An 18790-nucleotide genomic window follows, 5' to 3' on the forward strand; every position below is an offset into this window, starting at 1 on the left:
GTAAAGTGAGATGGTATGTGAAGAAATTTTTGTAAGCCTTGAGGCTGCTTGCCATCTGATTTTCTTTATTTAGTCCAGCCTGAATCCAGGCTTTCTCAGTAGCAGCAAGGTCTGGGCGTCTGTTTTTTGCTAGGCAATTCTCAGCAGAGATGACCAACTGTCTCAACTGAAGTTGGACATATGGTTGAAGCACCTGGCTACTAACCAAAAAGTTGGAAGTTCGAGTCCTTTCCAACAGGGGACTTACAGGAAAGTTTCTGGTGATCTCCTTCAGAAAGAGCAGCCATTGAAAAGCCCATGAGTGTGCAGTTCAACCCTATCACAACAGGATCGCATGAGTCAGAGTCAACGCAACAGCGATTAGAATGTTTATAGATAGTAAAAGAGGAAGCAACCATGCAGCTATGCTGAGAAAGTCCTGAGTTCAAGCACTCATTAGACACATGTGTATTTATTGAGTTCCAAGCTAAACATTAGGGGCTCTGATGGTGTAACCTATAATGTATCAGGATACTGACCAAAAGGTCAGCAGTTCAAATTCACAAGCCAATCTGCAGGTGGAAAATGGGCAGTTTCTTCCTGCCAAGTTTACAGTCTCTGAAATCAGATTGAGGGAGGCTATGAATTGGAACCATATCAAGGTGGTGGCTTCGAATTTGGTCTTTGAAGTTAAAAGTGAAAGTCTTCTTGCTACAGTGGATTAAGTGTTGACCTGCTAACTGAAAGGTTGGTGGTTCAAATCCACGAGGTGCTCCAAGAGAGAAAGATGAGCTTTTCTAGCTGCCTCCGTAAAGATTTAGAGTCTTGGAAATTCTGATGGGTAGTTGTATTCTTTCTTATATGGTCACAAAGAATCAACTTATTTGGCAATGGATAATCTAAACTTGAGAGATCTAGTGGCCAAGTGGCAAGAAGCTGAGCTGCAATCCCTAAGACACTCAGTTCAAATCCACCAGCTGCTCGACAGAAGGATGGGCAATCTCCTTGCATGTGATTAACTGCCTCTGGAAAGCCACTGGAGAGTCAGCTTTGGGACAGTTCAGACTCTATGGTACACAACAACAAGCTGAACTTGCTCTAGAAAACTTGGATTCTCTCCAGTTATTAGTAATGAAGTCGTGTTCAAGTTACACAACACAGCTAAACCTCAGCTTCCTGATTTAAAGTAATAATGTGGATACTACCAGCTTCTCTGGGCTGCTGTATAAAATGATAATATGTTATGGTAGGCAGCCAAAAAGCAGGTGATTTCTTTCTTCCCTTTACACTTTACTCTACCCTCTCTTTATCTTGCTAAACCCCAGTGCCCCACTTTGCTTAGCTGTAAACGGGGATTGTAATACCTGGTCTGCTTCGCTCACAGTGCTGTCGTGTGACTATGGAGTAAGGGCTATGGCAGGGCTTTGAAAAGTGTAAAGTGTGGTCTGAAAAACTAGGGAGTTCGTCTCCGGATCTCCAGCCTCATCACCCAGCTTCTATTGTCTGCTCTTCCTGATGTCCCCTGACTTTCTAACATCTGCCTGTGTTGTCAGCAGGCCCCTTGTATATCTGTCACACTCACACTCACACCTCACTCTACTCATCTATCTAAGTCCTTCTTCCTCACATCCCATTGTAATACACTAACCATCCAGCCCTGTTCTCAGGATACAGAAATGGTGCCTGCCCCAATCCTGCAGGCTGTCAGAAGCTGCTTGTCACATGACCTTCCCTCTTCTCACCCTATTTGAGTTGAATAAATACTCAAAAGATTCATTATGGAGAGATAAGGAAAACAGGAAGTGTTCCGAACCCCCCACCCCCCATCCCCACCCCACAGAGAGGAGACTCCAATCTCTGCAGAGGCCACTAGTGCCCTTAGCAACAAGCCACCCGCCCTCCTCTGTGGCTGAAGAAGAGACACCCATCTCAGCCCCAGAGGCGACTGCTGGGCACAACCGGGCCTGGAGCTGAGAGGGCAGGCTGCGGGGGCCAGGGAGCTGTATTCTGGGCACAGTTTCAAGGCCAGCTGCAGGCAGAACAAGCCTTCGCTGTTGTGCCTGCAGCTGGCCGTGGTCAGGCCAGGGCTGTCCCTCACTTGGGGTATATTTAAAGAGACCCCACCAGGGGACTGTGCCAACAGGAAAAAATGCATCCATATCTGTGCTGGCCACGCAGGGTCCTCTGCCAAGGCCACTCCTTCCTGCTGCAGTGCCCAGGCAGTGTTTATATGTAAATAGAGGAGGGCTGCCTCCTCATGCAGGTGCAGTAGTCAGAGCCTCTTACCACCTCGGACACTCGCCTCAGGCTCCTGGGCCTCTCTGCCTCTGCCTGAGCTGGCCAAAAGTTCAGAGGATTAGCTGGGATCCTCTCTTCCCACTCTGGTGTCTCCGTAACCCAGCAACCAGTGGGGAGAGGCAGGCAGATGAGTCAAATAGAAGCACACAGAACCTCTGGCTTTGTGTTTTGTTTGACTTGGGGCTGAATCGGCTGCTTTCCGGCAGGGAGTGGTGGGGCTTTCCTACACTGCTTCAGGCCAAACTCTTCTCCTCAAAGGGAAGCCCAGCCTCATGTGACTTGAGAGGCAGTCAGAGACAAAGCTGGTGGGTTTGGAGAGTTCCATCCTGGCTGCCTCTTCATTTGTTTTTCTCAAGTGAAAACCACGCTCCAGGCCTGACTCTCATGGGAAGGTGGGCCGGGTGGGGAAGAACCATGGTAAGGGAACCAGTGGGCCAGAGGTCATGCAAAGTGGACACAGAGCTGGTGTGCGCACAAGTTTGGGCTTTCAAGTGTCCAGAGACCAAGAGAAATCATCACAGCAATGAGAGGACACCATGACAGGACTCCACGAGAGCCAACAACAGAAGCCGAGTGAGGGGGTGGGAAGTGGGCAGCCTATCACCCTGGTAGGGGAAGCCCACAGGCAAATTCTCTCAGCTGGGCAAGCTGCTACAAGTGCCGGAAGTTAGTCAAACAAGAGTGACTGAGAAGGGTTGGCTACCTGATTGAGAAGTGCAAAACGAAAAGGTGGAACTTCTTGTTCAAATGTTGTCAAGGTCTGCAAGAGGGTGAAAGCAGAGCATAAAACAGAGCATGGACTTTTCTCCTGAGTGTGGGGTCCCATGCCACATCACAGGACACAATCCTGTGATGTGAGTCATCTCCTAGCAGCAGCTTGGAAATAGGAGAGATCTTGTCATTAGGTGCTGTTGAGTCGAGTATGACTCATAGAGACCCTAAGAACAACAGATCTGTATCCTGTCCTATCCTGTGCCATCCTCATACTTCTTGACACACTAGAGCCCATTGTGGCAGTCACTGTGTCAGTCCACCTTGTCAAGGGTCTTCCTCTCCATCGCCGACCCTCCACTCTTCCAAGCATCATGTCCCTCTCTAAGGAATAGCCCCTCCTAGCAACATGCCCGAAGTATGTGAGGCAAAGCCTCATCATCCTTGCCTCCAAAGAGCACTCCAGCTGCACCCTCTCCAAGAAATATGTATTTGTTCCTTTGGCTGTTCATGGGATGTTCAGCACTCTTCTCCAACACCACAGCTCAAAGGCATCAAATCTTCTGTCATCCTTATTCACTGTCCAGCTCTCAAATAAGTGATGGGAGAGACTGTGGCCAGAATCAAACACACCTACGTCCTCAAACTGACATCATTACTCCTCAATAATCTGGAGAGGACCCTAACTGCAGACTTTCCTAGCGTAATCTTCTGATTTCCTGAGTGCTAGTACCAAGGGTGTTAATTGTGGATTCAAGCAAGATGAAGTTGTTGAGAGTTTCAATCTTTTCTCCATAGATGGAGGAGGAGAAATGAGTTAAGGAGTATGAGGATACCTCTGGCCCTAACTTGCACGTCCCTACCCCCATTGCCATGTGGCCACCAGTTTGAGACTTTTTGGAACACTGACACCATCCAGTAACAACCCCTTTCCTTGCATTGGTGGCAGCTAAGCTGCCCTTAATCTGAAACCAATAAGATCACAGTGGGAGGATGACTGAACAAAGAAATGGATGGGAGATTGGCCTTTTTGTCTACAAACCCCAAAAGTTTCAGGGCAGGCCAAGAAAGGCAAGCCCACCAACTGCAACCTTCTGAGGGAGGTGCAGCAGCGGTGGGAGACAGGAGGGAGATGCAGCATGGGATGGACTCTTGCCCACTCTTCAAGACCTGAGGAGGCATCAGGTCCTAAGGATACGTGTGTGACAGTCCCGGGAGTGTCCTCTCCTTTGGTAACTTACCTCCAACTCTATGTGGTCATGGAGCTTCTTGCAGGTGGCAGCAAACGTCTCTGAGGTGCCAAATTCAAAGTACCACAGCTTATTCTTCATCCTGGACCACAAAGAGAGATATGGCTCAACATCTGCACAGGCCATACTGGATTACAATCATACAAGTAACATACAACTCCTAGATACAAAGGGAGCTCCGCTGGCCTAGTGGTAAGGAGCTGTGCTACCAACTTGAAGGCATGTGGTTCAAATCCACCAGCTGTCCCAGGGAAGAAAGATGGGCAGTCAACTCCTGTGTGATCTACTGTCCCTGAAAACCCACTGGAGAGTCAGCTATGGGTTAGTTCCGACTGCACAGTACACAACAACAACAACAACATAGTTATGAACCAACCCTTGGAAAGCCTATTACAGGTGACCCTTAAACAACATGGGTATAAGTTATCAGGTCCGTCTATATCCAGACACTTCTCCCCTGTCGCTGTCTTTCCTAGGGAGCTTAAGTGTTTCAAGTATCTGTGACATTATGCTGCGTGGATTAAATATCTCAGTGTGAGTAGTTTGTCTTCAAATATAATTTACTGGGTAGATGACCTGCTCTTGTGGAGATGGTTAGCATCACATGACATTTGGTTTTGACCATATTAAAATTTTTTTAATTGTTATTTGAATGACATTTAAAAAGCATATTTTTTCAATTTTCAAAATGCACATTTTGTCCCATAAATTAATAAATTACAATACACACAATACACAAATACAAAAAAATCCAAACAAAAAAACACCCCAAGACTAGATCTCACCATAATAGCAATAGAAAAAAAAAATCCATGCTTAAGTGGACCTATGCCATCCAAAACCGTGTTATATAAGGGCCAACTGTAAATTTAACTTAGATTTTGGACTGTGTGGGAGGTGGGTACCCCTGACTGGCGCATTCTTCAGGGGTCAATTTAATAGTAAAAATCAGAGACGCATGTAATAAACAATAAACAAGCATTACTTTGTAACATGCACCAAAATATTATTGTTACTGTATTATATTACAGTAAAGGTGTTTTCATGTATTTGGCAGTGTTTAAGCTTCTTCCACATAGAAAGGTGCACTATGTGCTATGATAAACATTTGACTAACTGATGCTAAATGTGTACAGTACTTGCCTGTTCAAACTTACGTACATATTGACTTAATGATAGACTTAGACAAGGAACTTGTTAGTAATCTAGGGACTGCCTGTGGTCATGTGGAATGGACATGCTGTTTGGACTGAGAGCCTACGTTTTCAGTATTCCTCATCCATATTGTTTATAGCATCTAGTAGTCAGATGATTAAGGAATGGAAGTCCTCCCCCACCTCTCCCCCAACTATTCTCACTAGAGACTTAGAGAAAGCCCCATTCTTCTCATTGACATTACAACTACTCTGGCTTCACTGAGAACTATGCTCTGAAAGTTCTAGTCAGAACAGGAGAAAGACCCCCTTGTTGTATCTGGATTAACGTGAGAGTTTCATGAAAAAAAAAATTAACCTAGCTCAAAAAGTATTTGACAATAATATAATTTGACAAGAAAGTAAACTACAACATAGGTTGAAAACTATAGTATTTGGCAATGACATAATTGGAAAAGAAACTAAACTGTAAAATTTACAAAAAACTCTCACACCTCAACAAAGAAAAAGACAAACAAGCCAATTAGGGTGAAATGAGAGAATAAGAGAAGACCCTCAACTAGAGAAGATAAAAGTCAGCAAACAGACATATGGAGAAATGCTCAAGATCACTCGCCATTGGAGAGAGAAGGATCAAAGCAATGAGGTTACCTCTCACCCCAGCAACAGAACAACTTCCCTTTATTTAGGAATATGGCATGTCATAATTTCATTCAAAATCAGAGTTCAACATTTTGAACTTGTAAATTTTTCAGCCCTTTCCTAAAGCAAAGAAAAATAAAAAATTTTAAATGGGGCTCCCACATAGTTGTGTGGTCTTTGCTAAGTCAGATGGTGTGTCCTGACAGTTATTTTGATCATATGGTCCCAGCAGGGAGTGTTTCTGAAGGTATTCTATTCTTTCCAACCCAGTTGTCACCCCATTATCACAGGCTGGCTAAGAAGAAGAACACCTGTCCAGTTTACAAACTGACAGAGTTTGCTGAGGAAGGATTAAGCAAATCACATTGGTCTTGGCACTCAGGAGAGAGGAAGCCACCTTACAGGCCACTGATCCTTCTCAGATATGCAAGCCTAGAGGACAGGAGAACTCCTCAGAGGGATGAGGGCTCTTGATTCTTCCCATCCCTCCCCCAAGGCCATAAGCAGACGACATTTTAGAGACTTCCCTTAAAGAGTCTACCTAGAACTTGAGGGAGCTCTCGTCTCTCAGTGGTAAGGAACTACGCTGCCATTCCAAAGGCACACATTTCAAATCCATCAGCTGTTCCAAAAAGGAAATATGGGCAGTCTCCTCCTGTGCAACCCACTGCCTCTGAAAACCTGCTGGAGGATCAGCTATGAATTGGTTCTGACTTGAGGGCACACACCACCACCAACCACCTAGAATTTGAAGATGAGCTTGTGCTTTTGCATTATGTGGAAATGTCTTGGGTGAAGCCACTTGGTAGTGCAAATAGTTAAAGTACTGTTCTGGAGGTTTGAATCCATTCAGAGCTACCTTGGACAAAGGGTTTGAGCTACTTAAAAAGAAAAGGCCCCTGAAAACTCTGCAGAGCACAGACTACAGAGGATCATCACCTTGATGTTGCAACTCAGTAGCAACTAAGGGAGCTCTGGTGGCCTAGTGGTTAAGGAGTTGTGTTGCCATCCCCCAAAACAGGAGGTTCGAATCCAAAAGCTGCTACTTGGGAGAAAGATGGGCAGTCTCCTCTGGTGTTATTTGCAGTCTCTGAAAACCTGCTGGAGGGTGGACCATGAGTCATTTCAGACTCCACCACAATGTCTTATTTCTGTTGTCAGTGGCAACTGGTGGCATTGGTTAGGAAGTAATCATTCTGACCCTCATTGACTGAAATGAAATGATAACTGACAAAGACAAGAAGGAGAAAAGTCTAAAGGTATTATGTTTTATGAAGAAAATGAGAAGAACTGGGCATGCTTTAAGACCAGAGCCTCTTAATGGGTAAATGCTAAGGTTTGCTTCCCCCACCCCCCCAGCTAAAAGGTTGAGAGGTGAGGCCTGGGGAACATTGAACCCCAGGTTGAACACATTCTCACCTGTCCTCCCAGTGTGTCAAACAAATGCCTCCATGTTCTATGTATTTATGTTTCCAAGATGTGGAAAACCGCTGGGAAACACTATGCTAGATTAGTGGTTCTCCATATACATAGTCATGTGGGTTTAGTTTGAAATGCAGATTCTGATTCAGTAGATTCTGCATTTTCTAATAAGCTGCTGATGCTGCTGGTCTAGGGATCACACTTTGAATCACGAGGGTCTGGAGTCTGCAACGGTGGCTCAAACATTATTGTTCACAAACATTACCCAAGGAATGGGATTAAAATGCTGTTTCCCGGGCTCCAGCCAGTAGAGATTCTATATGATAGCTGTGAGATGGGGCCTGGAGATCTGCACTGTGCCTGAGTGTCCAGATATCATTAGATAAGCAGTCAGTGGATGGAACTTGAGGAAACAGTTATAGACCGTCATGAAATGATACCTGTGGGAGATGGCAGAGCTGGTTGAAGCTCAAAGGAAGGATTCCCCAAAGAGGAAAGAATGAGGGTGAGAGACTTTCAGTGGCCAGTTACGGCAAAAGACCAAGTAATGGGGAAAACACAAATTGTCGTAAATGTCAAGGTCGAGCGCTCCTTTCCAGGCGTGAGAGCATCACGGTAGCCAGGAGACCTGCATTATGATTCTATTTTCAAATATCACTGCTGGTCTGAATCATGACATTTGAAAGTTATTGCCAGGAGATTTAGAGTTTTAATAAAAATTTCCGGAAGCAACAAGATATTTTTTGCCCAGAAATGGCTTTTCTGATGATATAATAAGGTTAAGAGGCCATGGCTAGGTTAATACCACAGAATGTCTGAGGGGATCAAACCAGCATTGCCTCTATTGCTGGCTGAATGTTTACTGCTGCCTGTGTAACCTTTGGTAAGTTATTTAACCTTTTAAGCCTCAGTTTTTTTCATCTGTAAATTGGAAAGAATAAAATAATTTACCTCAAAGGGTTGTTGTTGTTGTTGTTGTTATGTGCCGTCAAGTCGCTTGTGACTCGTATTAACCCCATGTACAACAGTCCTAAACTCTGCTCTGTCTTGTGCCAATCGTACTGCCTCTGACACCCCCATCCCGATAACCCCAGTCACTGAATCAATCCACCTCATAGAGGGCCTTCCCCTCCTGCGCCATCCCTCCACCCTCCCCAGCATGATGTCCTTCTCCAAGGACCTGTCTCTCCTTACAACATGTCCAAAGTATGTTAGATGGAGCCTCAGAATCCTTGCCTCTAAAGAGCCACCCGGTTTAACCCTTTCCAGGAAGAATCTGTTTGTTTTCCTAGCAGTCCATGGTACTCTCAATACTCTTCTCCACCACCACAGCTCAAAGGCATCAATTCTCCTTCTGTCCTCCTTGGTCATTGTCCAACTCTCTGATGCATAATAAGTGATTGCAAAGACCATGGCCTGTATCAGACACACCTTAGTCTCCAGAGAGACATCATTGCTCTTCAGTACTTTGGAGAGGTCCCTAACAGCAGACTTTCCCATGGCAATGCGTCTTTTAATTTCCTGGCTGCTGGTGCCAAGAGTGTTGACTGTGGAGTCAAGCAAACTAAACCTGTGAACAACCTCAATCTCTTCGCCATCCATTCTGATGCTGCCAATTGGTCCAGTGGTGAGAATCTTTGTCTTCTTGACATTGGGCCTCAATTCATATTGGAGGCTGCAGTGTATTTGAGAAATTTAAATGAGATGGCTGTAGAGTACTTCACACACTACTTGATGCCCAATAAGCTCACCAAGAGGGAGCTCTGATGAGAAGCTGCACTGTGGACCTATGGACATGAAATTTCAAATCCATCAGCTGTTCCAGGAGAGAAAGACGGGCAATCTCCTGGTTAATACAGCCTCTGAAAACCCATTGGAGGCTCAGCTGTGGGTTGGTTCCTTCTTGACAGTACATAATAACAAAAACAACAATATGCTCCAAAAATGTTATTGTTGTTATTGTGTGCCGTTGAGTTGAACCAACCCGCAGCTGACCCTCTGGCAGGGTTTGCAGAGGCAGTTAATTGCATGAGAGGAGATTGATCATCCTTCTTCCATGGAGCAGCTGGCGGATTAGAACTGTGTGCCTGTGGGATGGCAGCTCAGCTTCTTGCCACTAGGCCACCGTTGTGCCCTAACATTCCCAAGAATGTAAGCTATTTATTCATTCACTCATTGTCATCCAGTTGGAATTGACTCACGGTTGACCCTCCTGTGAGTTTTGGGAGGCTGTTAATCACATGGGAGGAGACTGTCCATCTTTCTCTTTCTGAGTTACCAGGGGATTTGAACTGCCAGAGAAGTGTGGTCTGGATTAGCAGTACAACTCCCAATGGGCTACGCTACTAGAGCTGTTTATTAGTTATTGTTATTTCCACAGCTGAAATCGGCATATTGGGTAACACAGTGAGGGTAAATTTAGTTGTATAGCTGTAGACATTATATGTTCAGATGTCTCGAGAGCAGAAAACCAATTTGTCTTGAGATTTATATAAGCCCATATGCCTAGTGAAGATCTTTTCCACAATTATAAACTACACTTTAATCCTTGGTTAATTATCTCCACCAGGCACAGCATGGGCCAAGGATGAGATGTTGCTTGTGAATGTGTGAAAGTACAGGTTCAGTGGAAGATGAAAGCATTCGTCAATTCACCAGAATTCACTGAGCAGCACTGCATGGAGGGACTGGATGGGCTTTGACTAGGTACAACAAAGAAGAGAGCACAGCGCTCTGGGCTGGGCATCCTGGAGAAGACAGACAAAGAAACAAAACACAGTAGTGCGGGTACCAAGCACTAGCAACATGCAGGAGGATGGGGCTAGAGGTGGTCAGAGAAAAAGTCCTGGATGTGAGTCCAGGCTTGGGTCCTGAAGGACCTGGAAGGGAAACAAAGGGGTAGTGCAGGCAAAGAAAGGAAGGGGGTGATGGGGCTGGGCAAGAGGGGGCACGGCCTGGCTGGAGAGGACACAGAGCTCGAGGTGGAGTCAAAGGACCTGGGTAAGAAGGATGAAGCAGCCTGCACTGTCACAGAGCTCATACACCTTTAATAGTTTTGCCCCAATACCATTGGACTCATAGGAAACTATGGGTTAAAAATTCAGCTGCTATTTTTCTTCTTTTAACACTAGGAGTGCATTCCATCTTCATAGCCTTTTTGTTTTACACTCTGCCCAGCATTTCACAGGGAGTTTTGGTGGCCAAGTGGCACGGAGCTGCTCTATCAACCCATAGGCACAGAAATTTATCCAGATTTCTTGCTTCATGGGTGAAAGATGGACAATCTCCTTCCAGTGGGATTTATTGCCTCTGAAAATCCGCTGAAGGGTGAGCTATGAGTCAGTTCTGACAATAAGAACAATGACAAAGATTTTACAGGGTGCCCTGGTGGCCCAGTATGTAGGACTGGTCACTGATAACCCCAAGGTTTCTCTGGAGCTTCAAACCCACCAGTGGCTGTGAGGCAGAAAGATGCTCAAAACCCACTGGAGGGTCCGCTATGAGCCTTCCGAGTACAAACCACTCTTTAGGTACTTTTCCCTTCAGGTTCAAGGTGGGCTGTTCTCAGTGAGCTCCTGGTGTCATGGCCTTTTCTAAACCCCACTTGAACTTCTGGCAGTTCTCTATGTACTATTCTAGGTCATTTTTAGATGATCTTCAGCAAGATTTTGCTAGCATGTGATATTCATGGTACTGTTTGATAATTTCCACATTCTGTTGGATCACCTTTCTTGGAACTGAGAACAAATACGGATCTCTTCCAGTCAGTTGGCCAGGTGGCTGTCCTCCAAATTTCCTGGTATAGACTGGTGAATGCATTCAAGGCTATATCTGCTAGTTGAAACATGTCAATTGGTATCCCCAGGCCACTTATCTAGTTAGTAAAAAAAAATAGCCACTAGTATTAATTTGAACTAACATAAAGGAGAAGGATTTCAGTTGCTTCTGTCCTGGGCACTAATGTGACTGAAAGAACAAAGGCAGGAAATACAGAGGCAGCCACAGAGAAGGAAGAGAAGGAATTGGGATAAAGGATGATTAGGTAAAAATGACGCCCAGGAGCCTGCATGGCCGAAGTCCGAACCATTGACGGTGGGCCTGTGGGAGAGGTAGGCTTCAGGCCAAGTGGCACGAGAGAAGATCGGAGCAAACCTTCCATTGTGTGTGTTGGGGTACTCCTGCCAAGGACTTCACTGGCAGGCTAGTTCCCTTCAGGTTACTGGTGATTTCCTTTCTCAGGTGTTACGAAATCAGGAAGGGACTCAAATTCATACCATACCATTGTCATTATCTACTAAGGGATCAGGGAAGAGGTCATCTGGATTCTTTTGGATCTGTCTACACTGTTAAAGCAGATCCACATAGCATGGAAGAATGACAGATAACTTGATGATCTAAGAGGAGAGATAGCTTCTCTGTTGATGTACTTATCGAGTTGAAGGGAATTCTTCTCCTCATCCTCCTTTCCTTCCTCTTCCCTCACCACCACCAGCATCAGCATAAGCACCTCTGTCATAACCTTCCAATGCCTGCGGTGTTGGTAGATGCCTCTGGGTACGCAGCGTCCCTGACAACCAGAAGGCCTGCTTGCTAATATTCCTTTTTCCCTTTTGGAGATGCACCCAACCAATTTACTCTTAGCTTTCATTGGAGGACAAAAGTGTTTCATCTTTTGTCAAATGAGATCATGCCATTTGAAACCTGACAGGCCTTAAGTGCAGTTTTGACCTCTTCCTTTAGTTCCATTGGCTGTGGATTATGTACTACTTCCTGAAATGTTGGCCAATTCATTTCGGCAGTGACTCTCTGTATGCCAAGAATCCAGGGTACTGAAAGAAGAAATCAAAACCACACTGAAGGCATCAGCAAAAATATAATGTTCAAAGAGTTGAGGAAACAACACTAGAAGTGTTTCACTTAACAGACCCAGCCCCTGGACATGCTCACTCCTCCATGCCAAGCAATTTGAAGACACTACCAAGCCAAGTGAATGGAAGAGTACCCTATTTGTGCCCATATTTTTTTAAAAAAGTGAACCAAAAGAATGCAAAAATTATTGAACAATATCATTAATAACAAGTGCAACTAAAATCTTGCTGAAGATTATTAAAAATAAGAAATTCAAGAGGGATTCAGTAGATATGGTGGAATAAGAGATATAATTGTTAATGTCAGATGTATCTTGACTGAATGTAGAGAAGAATCACAGAAAGGCACTTACATGTGTTTTATTGACTATGCAAAGGAATTTTATTGTGTGGATCACAACAAATTAGGGATAATATTGAATAGAATGAAAACTCAAAAAATTTAATTATGCTTATGCAGAACCTGTACATGAATCAAGAAGTAGTTGTTAAAATAGAATTAGAATTTACAATCAGAACAGTGTGTGTCAGGGTTATATCCTGTCACCATAACTATTCAATTTGGATGCTGAGCAAATATTAGGAGAATTTGGACCATATGAAGTAAAAAAGGGGCATCAGGATTGGAGGAAGATTCATCAACAACCTGCAACAGGCAGATGGCACAACCTTGCTTGCAGAAAGTTATATGGACTTGAAGCCCTGAGAATCTTCAATATAGTCCTTACCACAACATAAAGAAAACAAAAATCCTCACCGTGGGACCAAAAAACAACAACATAATAGAGGGAGAAAAAGACTGAAGTTCATTTTACTTGAGTCCACAATCAAGTCCTATGTAAGTAGCAGTCAGGAAATCAAAAGGCATTTTGCATTGGGTACCTCTGTGGTCAAGGATTTCTAGAAAATGCTAAAGTGGGGGATATCAATTTAAAGACTGAGGTGCACCTGACCCACGCCACAGTATTTTCAATCCTTTACGTGCATTGGAAAGTTGAACATTGAGTAAGGAAGACACAAGAATGCCTTTGAGTTGTGGTGTTGGAAAAGAGTATTGAATATACTAGGGACAGTCTAGTACTGAGAAGCAAGGATGTCAGTCTGGAGACTAAGGTGTGCCTGATTGAGGCCATGGGCTTCACAATTACTTGCTATGCATAAGAGAGCTGGACAATGACTAGGGATGTCAGAAGAACAATTGATGGCTTTGAGTTGTGATTCTGGAAAAGAGTCTTGAATATACCATGGACTGCCAAGAAAACAAACAGATCTGTCTTGGAGAAGGTGAAACCAAGTTTCTCCTTGGAGGCTAGGAATTGGAAGCTTTGTCTTACCTACTTGCATGTGGCCAGGAGAGACTGGTCCTTGAAGAAGGACATCATGCTTGGACGGTTGGAGGGACAGCACAGGAGGGGAAGACCCAGGATGAGATGGACTGATACAGTGTCTAGAGCAATGGGGGTAGGTGAGTTGGAGTCAGCGAGACTGGTTCAGGACAGGGCAGGCTTCAGAACTATTGCACATAAGGTCACTATGAGCCACAGGTGACTCAGTGGCACATAACAACAAACAACAACAAAGGGACAGCAAAAAAAAAAGAACCAAAGAATCTGTGTTGAAAGAAGTATAGCCAGAGTGCTCCTTAGAGACAAGGATGGCAAGACTTCATCTCTCAGTTCTGGCCATGTTGTCAGTTCCTAGCCCCTAGGAAAGGATATCATGCTCAGCAATTGGGAGGTCAGAGGAGAGAAGCACCTTCAAGGAGATAGGCTGACACAGTGCTTGCTGTCATGGGCTTGAGCACAGCAGAGTCTGGGAAGACCCTGAGAGACTGGGCAAAGTTTAGACCTGTTGTAAATAGGGACGCTGAGTCGGAGTCTACTTGATGGCACCTCATAACCCAACAAAGCTGCTGTGAAGATCTGGAAACAAATTAAAGCAGCAAGTGGGTATTTAGTGCATGACAAGGGCTCGCTTCATTGCTGTTCTTTCTGGTTGCTAGGAGACACCGTCGCTGGAAGTCTCATCCCACGAGGGTTACAGGGGTAGAGCCAGAGCTGTGTGGGGTCTACCACAGGCAGCCAAGACTTTGCAAAGAAAAGAAAACTCACAATGTTGTAACAGCTCCTGGAATGGTGATTCCCCTCCCACCCCAGCATCTCTTCCTGAATTTTCTTTGGGCTGTCATTTCTTTCCCTCTCATCACTACCATTCCACTGGAGATGACTAACCCTTGACTTGTCCTGACTCTTGTTTTCCAGGTCTGAAAAACTCCTGGCTGTGCTGTCAGGCTGTGTGTGGACCAGGTGCACCCACACTCGAGGCTGAGGATCCTGCTTGATCTCCAGCAGACTCAATAGCAACATGGTGGGATAGCAAATACCCACCGGGGCCCAACTCTGCTTTTGAGCTCTCTTTGTGTCCCTGGCTTATGAGAAAATATCATCAATTGTGCACTTGGAACTATTAGTCAAAACCTTTTCCTTTGACAGATAAGAGGAACAAGGAGACGGTGAAAAATGTTCTTGCATATTTTCAACTACTTAGGCCTGAAAGCCAATCAGAATTCTGACAGCTCTAAATAGCCTGTTTTGAAGGATGCCCACAAGTCAGCCTAGTTAGCTCCTGTGCATTTTTTCCCCCAAAGAGGCAACTTATTTAACCTTCTTACCCACTCTCCACCTCCCCCCACCCCGAGGCTCTGGTGGCCCCTTTCTGAGAATCTCGGAAGTTTTAAGGGCAATAGACTTTTGAAGTTATCAAAGCATGAAAACATTTTTCTGAGGGGCTTAGAAGTTCATACAGAGCACACTACAGCTATTTCTATAAATGGATGTCCTTGAAGTGAAGGTATTCCTTTTTGTGGTTTGAACTTTGATGATCAGGCTCCCCAAGTGGCTCATGACTCTCCTAGTCAGTCAGGCCTCTCTGTCAGTAAGTATTAGACAGAGAGCCCCGATGAATCAGACGCTCTGCCAGTCACAAAGAGAAATATGGTTCTGACATACGCTGTGACAGGCATGAACCTTGAAAACACTATGCTGAGTGAAATATGCCAGACACAAGAGGGCATATATTACATGTTGCTATTATATGAAATGAGGATGGCACAGAATAGGCCAAGGTTTGGCTCTGTTATTCACAGGGTCACTATGAGTCATACTTGACTCGATAGTACCTAACAACAACAATTATATATCCAGAGTAGACAAATAGAAAGAGACTAAAATAGATTAGTGGCTATCTAGAGTTGAGCTATGGTGTTGGAGAAGAGAACTGAACAACCCATGGTCAGCCAAGAGAAAAAACAGATACGTCTTGGAGAGGGTGCAGCCGGAGTGCTCTTTGGAGGCAAGGATGATGAGGTTTCACCTCACATTCACCTCACATACTTTGGACATGTTGCTAGGAGGGGCTATTCCTTGGAGAGGGACATGATACTGGGAAGGGTGGAGATGGCTAAGGAGAGGAAGATCCTCAACCAGGTGGACTGACATTGTGACTGCTGCAATGGGCTCTTGTGTGCCAGGAAGTGTGAGGATGGCACAGGATAGAACAGGGTTCAGATCTTTTGTTCATAGGGTTGCTATGAATTGTACTTGACTTAAAGACACCTAAGAACAACAGCATCCAATGTGGCAGGGAGTTATGGGGTTCTAACCCTCCAGTTGCCCTGAGGATGAAAGATGGGGAGTTTCTTCTCATTTGATTTACAGTTTAGGAAAGCCTGCTGGTGGGCTAGCTATGAGTTGGTTTGACACAGAGTGGTGAGGGTTGGGGGAGGAGCAGGGACTGAGGAGTTATTCTTTAAGGGCTGAGTTTTGGTAGCATAGTGTGTAGCATATTGGACTGTTAACCAAAAGGTCAGTGGTTCAAATCCACCAGGCTCTCTGAGAGTAATCTCCTCCCCAAAAGATTTGGAGCCTGGGACGCCTGATGGAAGGTGGCTATGGATAGAAATGAACTGAGAGCAGGGAGTTTGATATTTGTTTGGGTTTTTAGTCCAGTTTTTCTTTCATGTGATGAAAAAGTTTTTGGAAATCAAGAGTAGTGATGCTTGCACAACTTTGTACATGTAATTAAGTCACTGAATCGAAGACTTAAATACGTTGAATTTTAAATTAGTTTCATCATCATCATCAAATGAAAAAACATTCCTTTATAGGAAAAAAAAACCAAACCAAAAAACCCAACCCTAAAATAAAGTAAAACAGAAACTGAAGACTCCCAGATGTTTACTGTAAGGCGGTAGTGTTGTGCTGAGGGGAGGGGAGGAGGACCTGGTGGCGCTTCTGCTGGACCCCCAGGCAGGAGCTGACCCAGGTCCAGACACACCAGCCTGTGACACCAACAGGATCACCAGGCTCTCTAGGCCTCGGTCTCCTCATCCTCACGACAGATGCCTTGGATTGGATGATTTCTAAGAGTCCTCTAAGTTCTCTGAACAATTTGAGAGAACACAGGACAGGTCAGGGTGGGAAGACCTCATGTTTCACAACTATCACCATAGTAGAAAGAGTACAGGCCTTAGAGCTATCAAAGCTGCCATTTCGCCCCGAAAAGGAATCCAGAATAAGCATTTTTGTGTAAAAACATTCCAAGTTTTAAGAGTTTCTAATAAGTTCAAATTTAAAAAAAAAAGGATAGGCAAAACAAATAAACAAATTTAAAAATCTTGTTATTATATGCTGTCAAGTCACCTGTGACCCACAGTGACCCTGTGTAGAGTAGCTGTGAAGCCTGCCCTACCCTCTCCTGAGCCAGTCTCAATGACTCTGATACACCTACCCCCAGGCCCCATTGTCTCAGTTACTGTATCAACCCATCTCATCTGAAGTCTTCCTCTCCTACGCGCTGTCCTTCTACTCTTTCGAGCATGACATCCTTCTCCAATGACTAGTCCTTCCTGGCCATGTGCCCAAAGTATGTAAGACTGAGCTTCAAAATCCTAGTCTCCAAGGAGACACTTGGTTTCACCCTTTCCAAGACAGATCTATTTGTTTTCTTGGCAGCCTATGGTATGTACAAGAATCTTCTCCAGCACCACAACTCAAAGGCATCAATTCTTCTTCTTGTTATCCTTAGTCACTGTCCAGCTCTCTAATGCATAGCAAGTGATTGTGAAGACCATGGACTGGTGATCAGGAGCACCTTAATCTCTAGACTGACATCGTTACTTTTCAGTACCCTGGAGAGGTCCCTGACAGCAGATTTTCCCAGTGCAATCTGTATTTCCATTTCCTGACTGCTGGTGCCAAGAGTGCTGATTCTGGAGCCAAGCAAGCTGTAATTGTCAACGACCTCAATCTCTTCTTCATCTATCATGGTGTTGCCAATTGGCCCAGTGGTGAGAATCTTTGTCTTCTTGATGCTGAACTTCAATTCATATTGAAGACTACAGTCCTTGACCTTCTTCAGCAAGTGCTTCAGGTCTGCCTCAGTTTGAGCAAGCAAGGCTGTGTCATTTGCATAATGTAGGTTGTTGATGTGTCTTCATTCAGTCCTAATGACACATACCTTCTCATTAAGTCCAGCCTCCTGGATAATCTGTTCTGCATATAGATTGAAAAGACATGGAGACAGGATGTATCCCTGACACACTACTTTCCTGATTTGGAACCACGCAGTGTTTCCTTTCTCTGTTCTGAGGACTGCTTCCTGGTCCAAGTATAGATTTCACATAAGCACAATCAATTGTTCTGGGATTCCCATTTTCCTCAAGGCTAGCCACCATTTGTTATGATCCACACAGTCAAATGCCTTGCCAGTGAAACACAGATAGACATTTCTCTGGTACTCTTTGCTTTCTGCCAAGATCCCCCTGACATTGGCGATAATGTGTCTAATGACACAACCTCTTCAAAACCCAGTTTGTATTTCTGGTAGTTCTCAGTCAATATATTGTTCCAGTGATTTCTGGATAATTTTCTGCCAGATTTTTCTAGCATGTCATATTAGTGATAATGTTCTATAATTTCCACATTCTGTCAGGTCATTGTTTTTTCGAATGGGAATATATATGGAACTCTTCCTGTCAGTTGGCCAAGTAGTTGTCCTCCAGATTTCTTGGCATAATCTAGTGAGCATGTCCAAGGCAGCATCTGTTTGTTGAAATATGTCAACTGGTATGCCGTCAATTCCTGAGACTTTATTTTATGCCAAGTCCTTCAGAGCAGCAGTAACCCACCCAAAATATTTCAACAACATATCCAAGGACAGAATTTTTTCTGAAGGTACTATCCAGTTAAAAGCCCACTTCTATACAGTTATTATAAAGTTTGAAAAGCTTCATCACAAAGAAAAAAAGTCTCTCTTAGTACATTTTGGGCTTGCTGGGTAATCAGTATTATTATTGCTACTATGCTACTATTAGTGACAGGTTTGGAAGCAGGAGTGGCATCTCCTTTCTAAACAACATGCCTCTGGAAACTCTATGAACTATGAGAAACTATGATAGTTATAGAAG

General features: G+C 44.4%; 1 protein-coding gene across 3 annotated transcripts in view; it reads right to left on the minus strand.

Moving 5' to 3' along the window:
* Positions 1-18790, minus strand: part of DGKG (diacylglycerol kinase, gamma 90kDa) — a 281772-nt gene that overhangs the window by 75811 nt on the left and 187171 nt on the right. For all 3 annotated transcript variants that reach the window (XM_006884101.1, XM_006884102.1, XM_006884100.1), the window contains one exon: positions 4230-4320. In XM_006884101.1, coding sequence (XP_006884163.1) covers positions 4230-4320 — 91 coding nt within the window. The remainder of the gene's footprint in view (positions 1-4229; positions 4321-18790) is intronic.

The sequence above is a fragment of the Elephantulus edwardii genome, unplaced genomic scaffold (assembly GCF_000299155.1).
Source record: "Elephantulus edwardii isolate Elephantulus edwardi_28Jun2011 unplaced genomic scaffold, EleEdw1.0 scaffold00031, whole genome shotgun sequence".
NCBI lineage: Eukaryota > Metazoa > Chordata > Mammalia > Macroscelidea > Macroscelididae > Elephantulus > Elephantulus edwardii.